Source organism: Cnephaeus nilssonii (assembly GCF_951640355.1).
Source record: "Cnephaeus nilssonii genome assembly, chromosome: 10".
In the NCBI taxonomy this organism is placed as follows: Eukaryota; Metazoa; Chordata; class Mammalia; order Chiroptera; family Vespertilionidae; genus Cnephaeus; species Cnephaeus nilssonii.
In genome coordinates, this window is record NC_137081.1 from 55,146,526 (window position 1) to 55,165,968 (window position 19,443).

At 37.3% G+C, this 19,443-nt stretch overlaps 1 protein-coding gene across 1 annotated transcript in view; it reads left to right on the forward strand.

Annotated features, from left to right (window-relative positions):
- The window catches only part of PLA2R1 (phospholipase A2 receptor 1), a 108,460-nt gene that overhangs the window by 77,674 nt on the left and 11,343 nt on the right, over positions 1-19,443 (forward strand). The window contains 9 exon segments of the mRNA XM_079781872.1: positions 1,796-1,928; positions 2,501-2,536; positions 3,008-3,165; positions 5,635-5,699; positions 6,321-6,424; positions 8,299-8,438; positions 14,886-15,003; positions 15,659-15,789; positions 16,143-16,290. Of these exon segments, the coding sequence (XP_079637998.1) occupies positions 1,796-1,928; positions 2,501-2,536; positions 3,008-3,165; positions 5,635-5,699; positions 6,321-6,424; positions 8,299-8,438; positions 14,886-15,003; positions 15,659-15,789; positions 16,143-16,290 (1,033 nt within the window).

The window sequence follows — 19,443 nt, forward strand, 5'->3', positions numbered from 1 at the left end:
CATTTTTCTCAAGAGGATAGGGAAAAAAACAGAAGCAGTGTCCCAGATTGAAACGGGGTCCAACCAAGAGCACAGGCAGAATCAAGTTGTTCGCTGCGCCTGTGAAATGGGGAGGCTAGCAATAGCCTGCAGCGAGCATTTGCTGCGGCTCCTGCTTATTGAGCTCTAACTCCCTTCTAAGTTCTGAGCTGAGTGCAGTCCTGCCTGCATGGTCTCATTCCATCCTTACAACAATTCAATGCAGTGAGTACTGAAATGATTAAATAGTTTGCCTAAAATAATACATAGGAGAGCCAGGACTGGTACACGGTGTGCCTGCCTCCAAAGCCACAATATTACTAGTATGTTTCCTAGTTGGCAAAATATCAGTAGCTAAACTTTGAAATAGTAAAGACCGATAGAGAAATAGGAACTCTACGCCCGCAACAGAGAGAGCATTCAAATTTGTGTCAAGGAAGAGATCTGTGGAAAAGCTATATGCTTACAGTGAGAAGAAAATAATAGGGCATGCTAGTTAAAAAAAGTAAAGTTTCCACCCATGTGCTGCCTCTTTAAAAGGGGCATTAGAACCAGAGAGTGGGAAGAGATCTTAAAGATCACCCAGCCCCACCCATCTGTTATGCTGATGAAGAAACAGAGGCCCAGAAAGCAGAAGGGGCATAACAGAAGGATTGATCTGACCCCAACCTGCTGTTGGGTGATTAATGTCATTATAGCATTCAAAAACATAGAACAACAGATCTCAGTGGGTAGGGGCAGGGATGTTGGGGAACAGGAAGAGATGTAAAAAGAACATATATGCATATATGCATAACCCATGACAATAGTATGGGGAAGGCCTGGGGTGGGGTGGGGGTTGTGTGGAAGGGGGCAAAAAGGGAGAAAATGAGAGACATCTGTTATACTGTCAACAATTTAAAAAAAAATGTAAATGATGTGTGCTCCATAGAGGTTGAGAACACTCCATTTCGTTTTACTAAAACAAACTCATTAGTAATGGGAGAGGAATAGACAATTTGGTTCAGAATAAAGGAGACAAAGTCATGAAGCAGGGCACTGAGTTCCTCCTCACTCCCCACTAGATAAAATGAATATTCAACCTCATGCTGTTCTCTGAGTCGGAGCTCACATATATTGAAGTTAAATTCCATGACTGTGTACATGTTTGAAGAGGAGTACAAATGATTTCAAAGCATCCTCTTTTTCCCCAAAATTTCACTCTACTTTTACTTGTTCTCCATCCACTCTTCTACCAGACAGTCATTAAATCATTGAGAGTGTTGAGTCTTTATTGAATACCCATATTGTGTGATAATTCATGGAAAGTGTTGGATAGTTTCCTGATTCAAGCTAGTGGTGACTTAGAATTTAGTGATTAGAAACTAAAAGCTTAGTGTCTGTACAAAACAATCGACACCAAAGGTGAGACCCAAATCCGACAAGTCCCTGAGCCTCTGAGAAGTTTACTCAGGATCCCACGGTAGCTAGCCTAATCCTGCTAGTGAGGAAATAGTGAAAGTTCGGAAAGAAGCATGCATCTGCTTTGCTCATCTGGAGAAAGGAGTAGCATGCCTCGTTTTAAGAAAAGATCATCCTTAGGAAAAATTGCTAAGATTTGATTCACTGGTTCTTCACAAATGGGGGACAACCTTTAACTGGAATCATATCCAGACTTTTCTAGAGCTTCTCCCAGAAGTCTATGGCGGTTTCTTTACAAGGGTGCCTTTTATGATCTTTTGAAACTTTTTTTGTGGGGGAATCGTCATTAAGGAATAATGAACTTCATCTGCTGCAGGTTGTCTCTTCATTTTTAGACAATACTTATTTTGGAGATAATACAAGAAATTGTGCTGTTTATAAAGCAAATAAAACATTGCTGCCCTCGCACTGTGGTTCCAAGCGTGAATGGATATGCAAAATTCCAAGAGGTAAAAATATTAACGAGATCTTTACTATATGTTTGCTTTTTAAAAATCTATAGCATTTTCCCAAGTGAAGAGTTACAGGGATCTTAAATGCAAGTATCTTGGATCACAACCAGTAGCCTTCATGATGAACCAAACTGCACTATTTTAGCAAAGAACGAATCATAGGGGAATTTTTTTTAAAAAATGACACCAGGGCAGTATGCTAAGTTAGTTAATGGGAAGTGAGGATAACTGACTATATCGTATTGTGTTTTGCCAGCACAATCTGGAAGAAATGTCGTGGTGACATTACAATCAAACAAAATTACTTGTCAAATGAGTGAGCGAAAGCACCTAGAATAGTGTGTGACACACAGTAGGCCCTCAGCAAGTGTTCACATCCTTCCATCTGTAAGCAGAGCCTCCTCCTCAAGTATGAGAACTAACCATATTTCAAATAGCACAACGTACTTGGTTTTTAAATGGTTTTTTAAAAGACAAAGTACAAAATATTGTGTTTAGAGCTAAAATAAGTCAGAGGTATCACATCTGTGAAGAGTGGTTACTCAGGGTGGTTTGCTTTCACTTTACAGATGTGAAACCCAAGATTCCCGCCTGGTACCAGTACGGTAAGAACTATCCTGGCAGTTCTTGAACTTCAAATTATGTGCTATTATATACCATAGTTGTATTATTACCATTCAGCAGTTGAGCCTCTTTTCTTACATCAATCTAGAACTAGTTTGTTCAAATTAACAAATAATCAGTAAGTAATCAAATTGATAAATGTTATTAAATATAATTAATGACCAATATCATAGCTTAACTCCATTTTTAGTACCCATGATTTTGAAATATGCATCTATCCCAGACCTTTGAATACAAATGAAGGTTTCTTATATGAGACAGAACAAGGAAAGTGAGCAAGCTATATATTTTATTTATGTATGTTTAAATATATTTATTTAAACACACACAATTTTTTCAATGCTGAGTAACCAAATTACAAATTTGGGGTTCATTACAGCCTATCTTATTTAAGGCTGCACTATATTGGTCAATACTTTCTGCATTATTTGCATTGTTTATTTTTCTTTCAGATGAACCCTGGCTCTTTTATCAGGACGCAGAGTACCTTTTCCATACCTATGCCTCCGAATGGTCCGCCTTTGAGTTTATCTGTGGCTGGCTGGGCGGTGCTCTCCTCACAATTCATTCTGCACATGAGCAAGAGTTCATCCTCAGCAAAATAAGAGTGGTACTTGAATACATTTAACCATAAGAAATTTAGAGCTAGCTCCTTCTTCTGTCCTTGGGGGATTTTTTAAATTTGACTTCAGACATTTATTTAAGTTTTATTAAAAGCCATAGATTTTTCAGAATTGGTTTTTCTCTGTTATAGAGATAAAGAGAAAATAATGAAAACACGGGTTTACAATGTTGGTCAGTCATTTCACCCCTTTTATTCATTCCTAGCAACAATAGTGAATGAGTAGAGTGTTATTGCTTTTATGAGGTTCATTCAACACATATTTATTCAGAGTCTACTCTACTAGGGACTGAGGCTCTATCGGTGATTAAAATAGACCAAAACTCCTGCCCTTTTGGAGATTACGGTCTAGTTTGGGGAAAAAGACTGTAATCAATACAAGTTAATAGAATCACACAGAGTTCTATAAAAAGATGAATGGATAAATGGCATGGAGGAAAATAAAGCACAGATGTGGGACAAGGAGTATCTGGGAAACGCATGGCTGTTTTAAAGTTACAACAGTACAGCCCCAGCTGGGTGGCTCAGTTGGGTGGAGTGTCATCCCCTATATCAAAAGATTGCAGGTTCAATTCCCAGGCAGGGCACATACCCAGTTTGCAGGACTGATCCCCAGTCAGGGTGCGTAAGCAAGGTTGTTTCTCTCTCACATCAATGTTTCTCTCTCTCTCCTTTCCTCTCTCTAAAATCAATAAACATATCCTCCTGTGGGGATTAAAAATGATAATAAAATAAAAACATTTTTTTAAAAATTACAACAGTACAATATTTTTACTTACAAGAGTATAGTATTTTTAAGTTTGAAAAGTCACAATATACAGAAAATGGTAAGATGTGGTTTTCCATTTCAACTTAAGATAGAAAAAGACTACATTTACTCTTTTGAGGAGCTACGCGAATTAGAAATCAGCATATCACATTTTTATATTCTTTTATTTGAAGAATATTAATGTATTCTATTGTTGTGGTAGTATACGAATGATAAAATTTAAAACAGCCATTTTTCGTATTGGATTTTTAGCTTGTCCTGTGAAATTCTCTTCCATATCACAACAGGTTATGATGTGCCATGTGGAGGATCACCATGCTATAACTGAGGTGGTAATAAACATGCCACTGATGATGCAGCAGTTACAATTTCTCTTTAAAGGTCCTTAATTGGGGCAGTGAGCAATCAGGCCGTGCTTTCCACTGTTGTTGCACATGAGACCTCTTTAGAGTGAATGAAAGTGTCATGGTTCTCCCACCGAGTTCACAGCCAGTCTCAGTGGACCCATTCCAGAGCCTGACAATGGGACTCTAAATTCAGCATGGATGCACATGTCCATGAAACAACACCTCGGGGATACAAAATTATCGTTGCTCCATCTTGCATTGTTCTCAAATTGCTGATATGGCAGACAGCCACACTGTTTAAGGAGTAAAAAATACCTGTTTATAAATTAGAATGTTAGAGAGATATGAGGTACCGTTTTATAATGATCTGAAATTCACATGGCATATATATATCTTGACATGTATTCTCAAGTCTTTACAGAAGAAATGGAAGTACAAATTTAAATATATGCCTTCAAAATAAGTTTTTAGCATATAAAATTGAGTTACATTTTACACACACAGCATAAAGTATATTGATTTAGAAGTCTCAGAGAAATCCTTACTGCCTCTTCTTTTATAATTGAGGAGGGAATTTCAATTTCCTGGGTCATAAGTCTAGTATTACACCTGTTCTAATGTGTTTGTGTGTGCATGTGCACATGTGTGCATGTGTTTGTATTTTGTATTTTATTGTACTGAGATCTGTGTGATAAATAATAGTGTAAGATTAATAAAACATATAAAGGATATTTTAGTTGTCAAACACTGGAAACTCTGTGGTATTCTTTTGTCCTATATTGTGTCTCACTATGTGATTGGAGAGGGGAGGGTGCTAATACTCACTTTGAAAGCTCCCCAGACTAATCCCTCAATTTCAAAATCTTTCCACTATTGATGTCTTTGTGCCTTGAATTGTTTTTCAAATAGAGTGACATATACAATGAGCCTCTATAAGCTCATTAATGAAAATTTCATAAATCACTAAGAAGATAAACCACTAAAGTCTTAGTAAGAAAAATGAATTCACATTGTATTTTACTTTACCATATTACTTTTTAAATCCCTATTCTGAGAGAAAATTTACTTTTAAATACATAGGAAAAGTTGTAATTAAGATATTGCATGTTGTATGAATATTCAATATTTGATTCCAATTTCCTTCAAAATGCGAAGGGAATATCTTAGAATAATGAAGCTTCAGGTTTTCTCAATATGGTAGGCCTCAGTGTACTCTTCTTTAGATAATTGGGTAAAATACTGAAGAATAGAAAGCTATTACCAGCAACCCCATTAATCTTACTAATGAAAAGGGAAAACAAGTAGAATAAATGCTGACATTTTCCTTTTTTTAAAAAATAGCTGTCAAAGTATGGTGTAAATTGGTGGATTGGACTTCAAGAAGAAAGAGCCAATGGTGAACTTCGGTATGGACCTAGATTAATTAGCACTTAATTTTGTTTGGCAGATTTTATTTACAGAATGATTGGGCTAGATCTTAGTGATCAATTTGTTGAGTAGCCTCAAACATTATCTTTAGCTTATAAACTTTCATTTCCCTAACCCAACACATGAGTATTTCTTTTAATTTAATAAAATGTTGTGCCTTCAGCCCTGACCAGGTGGTTCCTTTGGTTGGAGTGTCCTCCCATTCACTATGCGAGTTTTATTCCCAGTCAGGACATAATATCTAGATTGCGGGTTCAATCCCCAGTCCAGATGCATATGAGAGGCAATGGATCAATGTTTCTCTCTCACATCAATGTTTCTCTCTCTCTCTCTGTCTCTCTCTCTGTCTCTCTCTCTCTCTCCCTTCCTCTTTCTCTCTCTGTCTCTCTCTCTCTCTCTCTCACTCTCTCAAATTAATAAAAACATATCCTGGGTGAGGATTAATATATATATATTAATATATACTATATATATTAACAATATATATAATAATACATATATATAATGCCTTCAATCCATACCCCAATACTCCAAGAATGGTGTTGAAGATTGAAAATGCAGAATGAGAGAAGACCTTAAAATTTTTAATTTTCCTACAGCTGGAGAGATGGAGCACCAGTAATATATCAGAACTGGGACAAAGGAAGAGAAGGGCCTAATAATAACCACAGCCAGGGATGTGGCTTCATTTCATCCGTAACAGGTTATTTTATTCTTCCATTCTTAGGTTTATAATACAGACTGATCATTTTCAGGAGGCATGACATCTCTTTTTCGTTGCATTAGCTCAGTGAGGAAGTTTGGTTTGGTCGTTTTGCTTTTGAATTTAATGTGTTCAATTTCATTCATCTTAAGGCTTAAGAATGGCCATTCCCACAGTTTATTCCATGAATTCATGTTCTTGAAATTAATTTACATCCAGATAAGGCATTCCTCATGAACTAAATAAAAAAGTATCAAAAATGAGTCCATTGAAAGTGGGTCAAAAATATGTGTGGTGAATACTGTTCTCTATGAAATTTCAATATGAGCCCATTTTTTTTATCTTTTTCTAGTATTTGATTTATAATTGGCCAGATCTTTAATCTCTGAGAAATTTACTTCCAATTTCCCATTTAAGAAAAATTTTCATTCAATTCAGTATGCCTTTAAAAAAACACACACACGCACACAAAAAAAAAACCTGTCAAATGAATTGACTAACAAAATAAGACCCAAAGCAGGGAGGCATGGAACAGACTGATATACCTCGATGTGGGGTTGGGGAAATGAGAAGAGGTAAACCAAAGAACTTATATACTTATATGCATAGCCCATGGACACAGGCAATAGGGTAATAAAGACCTGGGCAGTGGGTAGGGGCTGCAGGAGGGGAGGAAAGGAAGGTGGAAATGGGAGATATCTGTAATACTATCAACAATAAATAAATTAATTAATTTTAAAATAAACAAAGAGGAAAAAATACCTAGCATTAATTGTTGCTTACTTTAGAACACCAACTGTTTGCAATTGGGATTTAGAAGTATATTTATGTTGAAGACTTTTTTAAAAAATTCTACTCATCAGTACAGTGTTATTTGGATAGATTGCCCACTTATATCCATCCCACTCTTTTTATCCAATAAAAAGTAATGATGTTCCTGACTCTAACAGATCCATAACAAATCTGTGCCCAAAGTCAGGAGCAGGATGAATATGGAAAGCAATCCTTGATGCAAGGGCATCTACAGAGAAAGTCAGGAAAAGAAAAACCATGTGGTTAATCAGCTCGCTTTTGCCAGCAGGTGTCACAATAGCCTACAAGAAAGGCTGTTTTGTGATTCTGGAGGTATAGCAGCTAATCTGCATTTAAAATAACATTCCAGCCCCTCCTTCAAAATGCCAACATATTTTTGGCTTATATCTCTCACAAAGAAAACTGAATCTGTCCTTGCAATTTCCATGCATCCTTGCCCTGGGTTCTGAAATTATAGCTTGAATGCTAATGAAATATATTCTATAATTTTCTCTGAAAATATAGCTCTTCTAGATTCAAAAACATCTTCCAGGAGGCTAAGGACTTTGGGGATATGTTTCCTGCGGGCATGTCTAGATGTGAGCCTATTTTGTTTAAAGGTCAGTGTTAAGGAGTGCTCCTTTCTGAGAAGTTTGTGAGTTAATTTTTCTACATTATTATATTTTCAAACAAATTATAAAGTAGAAATGGTCATCTATTGTTTTAGAATCTATTTTCTCTCTTTACATTGAAGTTGAATATTTTAAAAAAAGGCATTACTCTACAAAATATTATTTTCCTAATGAAGTCAAATATTCTTAGAACTTTAATCAGTTCTATGATTTCAACTGCAGTATTTGTTTAGATATTTTTGCATTTGCATTATTGAATTAGAATTACTGATTTTGCCCCTTGACCAATTAGCTTTGGTCACTAGAGAACTCTATGATTCGTAGTTAAATTTAGTTCAGTTTCTAGATTTAAAAAACAACCTTTGATAAACTGAGGCAGTCATAAAAACACTGATCAATAGAGAATGTTACCATTGTTTCTAGTCATTTCTAACCCATTTTCCCCTCCAGGACTCTGGGCCAGTGAAGAGTGTTCAGTTTCTATGCCCAGCATCTGTAAGCGAAAGAGGTTTTGGCCCGTAGAGAAAGAGAAAGATACACCAAAGCAGCACGGAATGTGTCCCAAAGGATGGCTGTATTTTAACTATAAGGTAAACTTATTTTCAAAAAGTTGCCTTTGTTTCTCTTTTGTAGATATCAATTCTAGAAAGTAATCAAAAAGTGGGTTTGACTTTGAAAACTGGACCTGGAATATTTTTGTCACAACTTTCAAGAGATTTGAGAATTTTTCCATTTAGGGATAACCCTCTTGGGATAAGAAGTGTTTGTGAGAAACAGCCTTGATGCCACCCTTTGTTTGTATATTCAGAGTTTGTATATTCTGTCATTCATTATGCTGTATGCCAGTGTGACCCCTGCAAGTGTATGTGTGTGTGTGTGCGTGCACATGTGTGCATGTGTAGATCTAGATCAGGGGTCCTCAAACTTTTTAAACAGGGGGCCAGTTCACTGTCCCTCAGACCGTTGGAGGGCCGGACTATAGTTTAAAAAAAAAAAAAAACTATGAACAAATTCCTATGCACACTGCACATATCTTATTTTGAAGTAAAAAAACAAAACAGCAAAAACACCCGCATGTGGCCCACGGGCCATAGTTTGAGGACGCCTGATCTAGATCCTGCTCCCAATAAGTTGTCAACTAACTTCAGGGGGCCCAGGCTCCATCATGTCCTTCTTATGTCTTCCCTGGCTGGACACGTCCCTGCATAGAGCTCTGCCTGCTAATGAATTGACCCACTAATAACATAGCTCAGTCAATGTGATCTTGAGCCTCATAAAGCAGGTGCTTCCATGCAGAATTGAAAAAATTTTTAATTGCTAGTGGGGATATTATAAACCAGATTTATTATTTCTGATATGGCCTCAATTAAGGCTGAGACTTCCTCTCCACTCCTTACATTTTATAATAAAACTAGAGGCCCAGTGCACAAAAATTCGTGCACTGGAGGGGAGGGTTGTCTCTCCTCCCATGGCTGCCACTAAAGCCTTCCTCCTCCCACTGCTGCCGCGATTGCCTTCTTCCTCCCATGCCGCCGCCTCGGCCCTCACATTCACTGCCTTTTCTGCGCTGGCCCTCATAGCCACCGCCACTGCCGGCCCTCGGCCCTTGCAGCCACTGTGGATTTGTCTGGAAGGACGTCCGGAAGGACATCCAGAAGATGTCCAGTCTAGTTAGCATATTACCCCTTTATTAGTATAGATAACTTTATAGGCCTTAGGAAAGTCATTAAAATGCATCCCAAACTATAAATGTTTGCTCTTTGCTCATTGACAGCCAATTGTTAATCTGTATGTTCAGTTGCATTGGCAGGGCATTCTCTCCTTTGTGATCTTCCTCTCATTGTTAATTTGTGAAATGGGGCCATTTGGATGTTAAACACATTAATTGAGCACCCACTGATATTTTTAAATTGGAGTAAAATTCACGTCATGTAGAATTTACTATCTTCACCATTTTTATTTATTTTTATTTTTTTAAATATATTTTATTGACTTTTTACAGAGGAAGGGAGAGGGATAGAGAGTTAGAAACATCGATGAGAGAGAAACATCGATCAGCTGCCTCCTGCACACCCCCTACTGGGGATGTGCCCACAACCAAGGTACATGCCCTTGACCAGAATCAAACCTGGGACCCTTCAGTCTGCAGGCCGACACTCTATCCACTGAGCCAAACCAGTTAGGGCAGTGGTCGGCAAACTCATTAATCAACACAGCCAAAAACAACAGTACAATGATTGAAATTTCTTTTGAGAGTCAAATTTTTTAAACTTAAACTTCTTCTAACGCCACTTCTTCAAAATAGACTCGCCCAGGCCGTGGTATTTTGTGGAAGAGCCACATTCAAGGGGCCAAAGAGCCACATGTGGCTTGTGACCCGCAGTTTGCCAACCACGGGGTTAGGGCAATCTTCTCCATTTTTAAGTGCATAGTTTTTAAAGCCTAATTTATCTAATTTTTCTTTTTTGCATTTGATGTCATATTTTTTCTTCTAAAAAAGCTCTTATTCTTAGGTTTTGATTCACTTATAGTTAATTCTTGTAGCTGCTAGGTTTTTATTTACTACTATTATAACAAGTGCATCCTGGCAGTGGTCTTAGAGAACAGGTACAAAGAAATGCTTATCTTGTCTAAATATCACATTTTTTATACAGACAGTGACCAACCCCAAAACATGAACACAACTGTTTTGGTTACTAACTCATAATTCCTCCCATGTATAAAAGAGGATGTTAATGGCAATTAAATTCTTGGCATTCGAGAAATAAATCATAATGGTTCATTTTGGTTCAGTCCTTGGCTATCATCCTTCCCCAATTATTTTTATCCACACAGCTTAGCTCTATTCCATGTTTCCTCCTGTGTAGGCATAGGGAGTATGTAGACACATACATGGGCCTGGTAGCATGACAGTGGAGCAGACCCAGGGCAAAGAGCAAGCAAGTACTTCCTTAGAAATGAATAGAAAGGGGCATGAGCAAAGCACAGACCCAGACATGAGAGCAGAAGGGCTTTCCAAAGCTGTCTGTGGGGCAGGATTAAAACTCTTGCACGTAGCTCAGAATCCTTTTTAAAAAACAAACAAAAGCCTTTATTGATAACTAACAGCTAGATTATGGATTCACACCCCTGATCATATATTTAAGCTCAGCAGGTGAGCTTTTACAAAATATCTAGGTGCAGGTGACACTCTAAAGATTCTGATTTAATTGATCTGCATGGGATCCAGGCATCAGTATTTTTAAAAATCTTCCTTCATTATTCTAATGTGTAGCCAACACTTGCCCAGCAATGCAACAGTCACAACTGGGTCTTCCAACCATGCAGAGGATTTGACTACTAAGGAAACCATCACACAGGCTTCACACGAAGGTGACCTTTTACAGAGTGTGAGTTCAGAGCCCCCTAGTGTGCCTCCACCCCACAGTGCCTTACCCTGCATATCAATGGCTAAAACCCCACCACAAGAGGCTTGCTCACATTTGCCTTAACACTTTCCTTTATTTTGTTTAAGAGAAATATTTCTAAGATTGACTCATCTGTCATCTACACTTTGGAATAAGCAACTTTATCAGATTATTAGAAAAGTTGATTGATAGCTGAGAGGAGTGGAAAGCCCCGTAGGCATGATCCCCCTGATTAATTTTTTAAAAGCTACAGAAGGAAAATTGGGAGACAGCAATAACAAGCATTGCTCACATCACAGTTCTGAATGAGTTGCAAATATATTCTGTCCCATCAAACTTTATTTTTTGTCATCTTCCTAGGATTAATTTCTATTTTTTATCTCTAAGGAAAAAAAAAAAACTTGGTTGATTAAGGGCCACCTTTTAGAGTTTTAAAACTGAGATACCGGAAGTTAAGTTTTTCTAATGTTTACAAATGATTTCCTCTGTGTTTGAGGGTCTGAAAGAGGCTTGACCAGGGATTACCCCCTGAAAGAGTGGTTCATCTAAGAGACTTGTCACAGCAGAACTGTAGGAGGAAGAAATTCTAAGTGTGTGAGTGAGTGTGTGTGTGTGTGTGTGTGTGTGTGTGTTAGATTAACTTTTGTACTTCTATTTACACATTTTTATTCAAGGACCTGAATTGAGTGCTAATAGCTGTTTTGAGCCATCTAGTTTGGGATTAGTTAGTATTTTATTTCATGCACAACATAGTCTTAAAAAACACTCCTCTTTTTTAAAAAAAATGTATTCAAATTCACAGCATTTTATTCATTCATTTAACTATATTGGATATTTGTAAGTCAATGGTTAGGAAAAATATATACAATCCCTTCTCTTTGGGAGTTTATAGATTTGAGGGAGAATAAACAGTAATGAATCAATCAGGTAAATATTGTATAATTTAAAGTTGTGACATATATGATGAGTAATTGTTACAAAGTTCTATAAAATGTGTAATAGGAGGACCTGACTGAAGTGGTCCAAAGGACAAGGAGCATTAAAAGTCGGGGGGACAGCATGTGCTAAGGTGCTGTGGTGAGAGGGAATGTGACATAGTTAAGAAATCAAAGGAAGCATAGAGATCTAGAATATGAGAGGGGAGACAAAAGAAGTAGGCAAGGGTTATATCGTCGTAGAGTTTCTGGTTTTTATTCTAAGAGCAATGGGAAATCCTTGATGGGCTTTAACTAAAGAAATATATGATCAGGACTGAATTTGGAGAAGAATCACTCAAGCTACAGTGCCAATATAGAATGGAAGAGGAGTTAGAACGGTAAGGGCAGTTAGGAAGCTATTACAGTAGTCCAGGCAAAATATTATTAGTAGCTTGAACTAAGATGATGGTGACAAAGAATGTGGGGCAGTGGGAATGGTGGGGGGCTCTGACAAATGGGATTTCCAAGTGATAGGATTGAAGGGATGATGGAGTGGGATTGTGAGGAAGACTCCAGGTTTAGGCTGGTATAAATGCAGCACTGACCAGGCCATTCAATGTCAGTCAGCACACTGGGAAAGGACCGAGTTTGGCAGATGGATCATGAATTCTATTTTCAGATTTTAAGCTGGAAATGACTTTGAAACAAAAAAGAACTTTATGTTCAAAACTTGTTTGGAATACAGGAGAATATCCTTAATTCACAGTCATAATCAGAGATCCATTCAACTTGACCACATCTTGTAAATTAGTAAGTAAATAAAGAATTTAAAATTAAGGATGCTGTACTTCATCTTGCTGGTCTGCTTTAATTATTAATGACACCATTTTGAAGCGTGTTAGTAAATATGTCATATTTTAGAAACAATGAAGTCCTGACAATGTGCCACAGTCAAGCTTGACTGAAGCCAATGTTGGGGGGAAGGAAGGAAGAAGAGGGGAGCGTGTGTGTGTGTGTGTGTGTGTGTGTGTGTGTGTGTTTCTGGAGAGATTTATTGAACTAACTGAACCTATGAGGTTCATTGGTATTTATGAATGGTTCATTAGTGTGACTATCTGAATACAAGGTGAATTCACATTAAATGATAAGACTTCCTAATAATTAGTATGTGCCTCTCTTTGGAATTTGTAATTAGAGGAAAGAGGAAAAATGAAGGAAATAGATAAAAAGGCAGTTGTTGTAAAATTAAAATCTTTTATAACCAATTCCGTTTCTTTGTGAAGCAAACAAGGTAAAAGGAACCAGAATTGAAAATGTACTTACTTCCTCTCTTAGTTGGTAACTCAACTTCAGGCTTTTTATACTAAGAACAGTGGGAAATCACTGAAGGGTTTGCACTAAAGAGTGACATGATCTGACCTGAGTCCTGAAAAGAATTACCGAGGCACTATTGACATTTGGAGCTGGAGGATTCTTTGTTCTGGGGGGCTGACCTGTGCATTAGAGAATGTTCAGCAGCCTCCCTGATCTCTACTCACTAGTTGCCTATAGCAGTCCCCCCACTTTAAGATGTGATACCAAAAATGTCTCCAGATATTATCAAAATATCCCCTGAGGGACAAAGTGGCCCCATTTGAGAGCCACTAGACTAAATCTAGAATATTTCACAATGTCATTTGACAGCAATTTCAAATTCCATTGGGTTGTATTTCATTCCATACATATTAATTGGTGACCTTCTTTGTTGTGATGTTCAAAGAGGGACAGCATTTAGTCTCTGCTTTTGAAGGAATTTATGACAGGGGGAGGAATGGGAGGCAGACAAATTTAGAAATTAAGGAAAAATGGGTTAAGATGTCATTCCAGAGGAGGAAGGGAAAGGAAGTTCTCTCAAGGGAAGGATACCATGCTACCCTAGAATTATCTTGTAATTGGGATTTTCTCAATGGCAAGATCTTGAAATCTGACCTATTAATAACCAGAGTTGTTTATGTTCATTGATGAGAGAATATCCCCATGGAGTACCCTTTGCATAAAGTCTATCCTGACTTCTCTGGAATTTAGCCTGAGCTGTTGGTATACCCTCTCCCTCTCCCTCTCCCTCTCCCTCTCCCTCTCCCTCTCCCTCTCCCTCTCCCTCTCCCTCTCCCTCTCCCTCTCCCTCTCCCTCTCCCTCTCCCTCTCCCTCCCCCGCCTGATTGACTCCATCTGGCCCTACTAACATGTTTAAGTTTTATTGAGCTTTGGGAGTGGAAGCTTTTCTTCAACTCGGCCTGTCCTGCCTGGTAGTTACTGCTCCATTTCTCTTCCTGTAATGAGTAACCCCTGCTACACCCGGACGGATTCTCTCATGAGCAAAAATCAGTTCTCACTGCCAAATCCCACAGCTTTCCTTCTGTGTTCCATTTAGCAATGTTGGCCACCCTCCCCTTTGTGTATTCTTCCTGGGTTCCCTAGGTCCTGCCCTAGCTTCTCTTCCCACGGGACTTTTTTGGTGGGTTTTGTTTTTTTTCTGGCTCTTCCTCATGCACTTGCTGACCACATGGCTGATTCCAAGTTCATAGTGAATTTAAATACTGGAGTCATTTCTGAGCAAAAAAATTATAAAGAATTTTCAAGGCAGATCCTCTGTGTCTTTGGGAAATGTTTAATTCATTATAAAAATATGGAAATGAACGGAAGTTTTGTTTTGTTTTTTTGACATTTTTTATAGTGCCTTTTGGTGAAAATCCCCAAAGGCCCAAGTGGTTGGAAGAACTGGACGTCTGCTCAAGATTTCTGTGTTGAAGAAGGGGGGACACTGGTCACCATTGAAAACGAGGTGGAGCAAGGTAGTCAATGTTCATCAGGCAAAAATAACTATTTTTATTCAAGTATTTATTAAACTATTCCCTCAAAATACTAACATTTCCAAATCAATATTTTCATGAATTTTCCAGTTTTACCTATAAGGTTTAGATCATGACATCTATAAAAGTTCGTGCACTGCATTGCTTATAAACTGTTGGTTTGGAACCTTTTGTCTCACCAGTAGTAGTAAAGAGAATAAAGACATAGATCTGATCTGTATTTCAAAGGGCTAAAATAATCTGAGGTAAAGTCTATTGTAATTGCATGGCATAATTTTTTAGATTCCTTTAGATTCACCTATGAACTTTTATTAGATACTTAGGCAATTATATACTTAATATAAATATAGCAAATAAATTCTCTTTTGTTAAGAACGGCATTGAATGAACATTGGAAATTGTTTTGTTAATGATATGATGAAATCCCAGGCTTCGCCAGCTAATTTCTGTCAATTTAAACTGAAACAAAAGTGAAAGACTGCATTACCTTAATAAGGACAAAATAACAAATTCTGACAATTGACTGGTAATTAAGTCTTGATGTCATTTAAATAAAATCATGGCTATAAACAGAATTGGCTGATTACCCAAATGGTTTATAAAGTATTGAAATTTATAATGTATTCTTATTTTTCAGCTTTCATTACTATGAATCTTTATGGACAGACCACTGATGTGTGGATAGGGCTACAAAATGATGATTATGAAAAATGGCTAAGTGGAAAGCCTGTGGCATATTCTAACTGGTCTCCATTTGATATAATAAATGTAAGTTTTAAGATTTACTTTTTAGAAATTGGCAAGAGATTTTACTCGAGGCTTATTTACTAAACTTTTTTTATACTTCTTATATTTTATAGGCATAATTTTTTATTAGTCAATTATTAATATATTAATTTTAATAATGTAACTATATAATTTTCACATATTCTATAAATGCAATTACTTTACTCATCACAAGAAATATTTATGTCTTAGGTTATGAAGTGATCTATGAACAGATTTATTAAATGCAAACAAAAGAAAAATGGTGTTTGAATTTTTAAAATTATGTCCTTAATAAAAATGTCAGTGTTATGATAATGTTATACATTACCTTTAAGAAAAATCTATTCTTTTAGATTCCAAGTCATAACACCACCGAAGTTCAAAAGCACATTCCTCTCTGTGCTTTGCTGTCAAGTAATACTAATTTTCATTTCACTGGAAAATGGTATTTTGAAGACTGTGGAAAAGAAGGTTATGGGTTTGTTTGTGAGAAAATGCAGGGTAAGAAATATTTGCTTCTTTATTCCTTTCATTTATATGGTTCACTCTTCTTTTCCATTTTGTTTTACATGCTGTATAACTGACAGTTTCAGGGCTAACAGTGCCAGGCACTGATTTTTTTTTTATATATTTACATACATATAGTCATTTAATTTCTGCTAACCCAGGATTATGCCCTCTAGAGGGGTTCTACAGACTGCAAAGACCACATGAGTGATGGACAAGTTTAGGCATCCATTTGGTCATACGGAAAGGTATTATTGCTTTGTTCTGGGATTATATGTCTGTTCAGGCAATTAAAAGAATTGCTAAATGCTGGAAAAGAATCAAGAAGCCCTAGCTGGTTTGGCTCAGTGGATAGAGCATTGGCCTGCAGACTAAAGGGTCCCAGGTTCGATTCTGGTCAAGGGCACATGCCCAGGGTTGCGGGCTTGATCCCCAGTAGGGGGCGTGCAGGAGGCAGCCAATCAATGATTCTCGCTCATCATTGATGTTTCTATCTCTCCCTCTCCCTTTCTCTCTAAAATTAATAAAAATGTATTTTTAAAAAAAGAATCAAGGAAAGAAACCAACTCAATACTTCCTCCTGTCTTGGAATGCCAAAAACGGTCTTTGTAACGAAACATGGCATGCAGCATATTTCTCGATCTGATGGTGACAACACCAAATGACTTGTGGTGTGAAGTAATAAAACCATATTACCACAAGTAACCAATGCAGTCCATGAACAGTGTGGATGCCCTATAAGTGAGGACAACAACAATAGCTCATAGCTCATGCTTTCACTGAGGGCTAGGCTTCCTTGCACTATGCAACCCTAGAAGGCCATACTTTGTGTCTGGAGCTGTGTGGAACTCTGGGCAACCTAGTATATATGCTTACTTGCAATAGGAATTATAGCTCTTACTGTTGCACACATGTGGACCCTTTAATGACGTTAACTATTAACCCATCCTTGGAAAAGCAGCTCCAGGGAAGCCCTGTTTTCTGGTTCACCGGTATCAATCACAATAGTGGTTGGGAACTGAAAGAAATACCAGATCAGTTATAGCAAGAGTATTATGAGAAGAGCAGAGTCTTGAAGGGAAAGAAGTAATTCCAATGTGCCATGTCTTTGCATACTTATGATGTACCTGGCTCTGTGCCTTGGCTTTATATGCATTATGTCATAAAATCCTCATGACGAATCTAGGAAGTAGATAAAAGTTTCCCCATTTTACAAATGAGGAACTTGAGGATTAGAAAAGATAAGTAACACACTCAAATTAAATACAATTATTTTATTCCACGACCTTGAGGTTGATCTCTTCTAGAAATGTACTCCTGACCACTTTCTCTCTTTGATATTTGGGGACGAACAATGTATATGTTCTTTTGGAGATAGTATAGAGTAGTGGTGGTGGAGAGCGTGGGCACTGGAGCTCATACTGGATTCCTACCCTACCTCTGTAAATAAATGGTCAATCAAGTTTCTTTTCTTCTCTGAACCTTGACTTCTGCCTCTATAAAATGGAATAATAACTATTTCACAGACTCTCTGTATATATGGGGTTATATATGTTTAATAAATAATGACTCTTTTATTATTATTTCCAAACCATATTATTCAACTACTCAAATTCTTATAGTCTACAGTGATTACTCAAATTCTAATCTGCACGAAAGAATAAAATGTCTGAATAAAAAGAGAGTCAAGGGCAAAGTCAACACTCCCAATTTGGAACTTGGTTTCCAATGGATCTTTCTTTTTCAGGGAAATGAGTGGCAAAATCATGTTGCTCAAAGTCACTTATATTTTGAAACCTGATGGAATCAACTACATAAGGAGAAATTCATATAGGTGAAAATACAGATGTACAACGTAGTGGGGGAACACAGTTAAATGGGTGCTTGGATCACATATACAAAAAATTTTAGTTACTTTAATTTTACTAATTGTTAACATTTTAAACTAGATATTTGATTTTATATAAATAACCTTACACTTCATACTAAATAACTTAGGCTAGCAAACAGACTTCTAGCAAAAATAAACATGATAAAAGTGTGGTCCATCACAATTTACTTGGTTAATTTCACTTTGGTTTTACAACATGCATTGAGGTAACATTTTCAGGTAAAAGTTGAATTCCCACTTTTTCATTTTTATTTGGAAGATTGTGACAACAGGAGGAGAGGGAGCAAGAAGCAACATTTATTGAGTGCCTACTATATCCCAGGTACCAGAGTAAGTGCTCTTTGTAGAGATCTCAATGAATTCTACCCACACCCCTCTTAGGAGGTCTTACTAACCTTACAGACTGTAAATGTGAGGTTTTGAGAGATTAACTAATTTCCCAAGGTTGCTTAGCCATGTAGGGTCAGGACTAGAGTTGAGTCACAGGTCTTCTGACCTGTCCACACCTTACCATGCTCCTTTTCAAGCCCAAATGGAGTGAAACCAGTATAGAGAACGAAATCCAAGCCACTTTGGATCAGACACTTAAGAAACCCTTACCTTGTTTTTGTATTTTAATTTCTCAAAATGTAGCCTATCAAGTACATAATATAAGACAGAACAAAAAGGCGGGCTCGATCACTAGTGTGGGGCATGCAGGAGGCAGCCGATGGATGATTCTTTCTCATCATTGATGTTTCTCTCTCTCTCTCTCTCTCTCTCTCTCTCCCTCTCCTTTCCTTTCTGAAATCAATAAAAAAATATTTTTAAAAGTAAATAAAATAAAATTATATCTTCCTAAAAAAGATCTCAGAAGTAGAAAGCAGAACCACTGACTTTCAAAGAATCGAACTGTGACCTCCTGGTTCATAGGTAGATGCTCAACCACTGAGTCATGCCAGCTGGGCTGTATTTCTAAGTGTTAATTAATTGTTAAGCTTCTTTATACAATGTATGTATACATGTAAACATTAAACATGATAACGATAATACAGTCTGAAAAGTTTAATAAAGTGTTATATTTGAGAATGCTCACTTGTAATTATGTCTGCAGTGCAGTATATGATGATGTGGCATATGCCAATATTCTCTTGTAAGTATTAAGTTCTGCCAGAGCACATGTGTTAGGCCAAGGAGAGCCAGCAGAAAGAAACCTACCTGAGGTCACATGCATTCCACCAGCGTGGTCAGTTTGACAAAAGATGTTCAAAATGGGA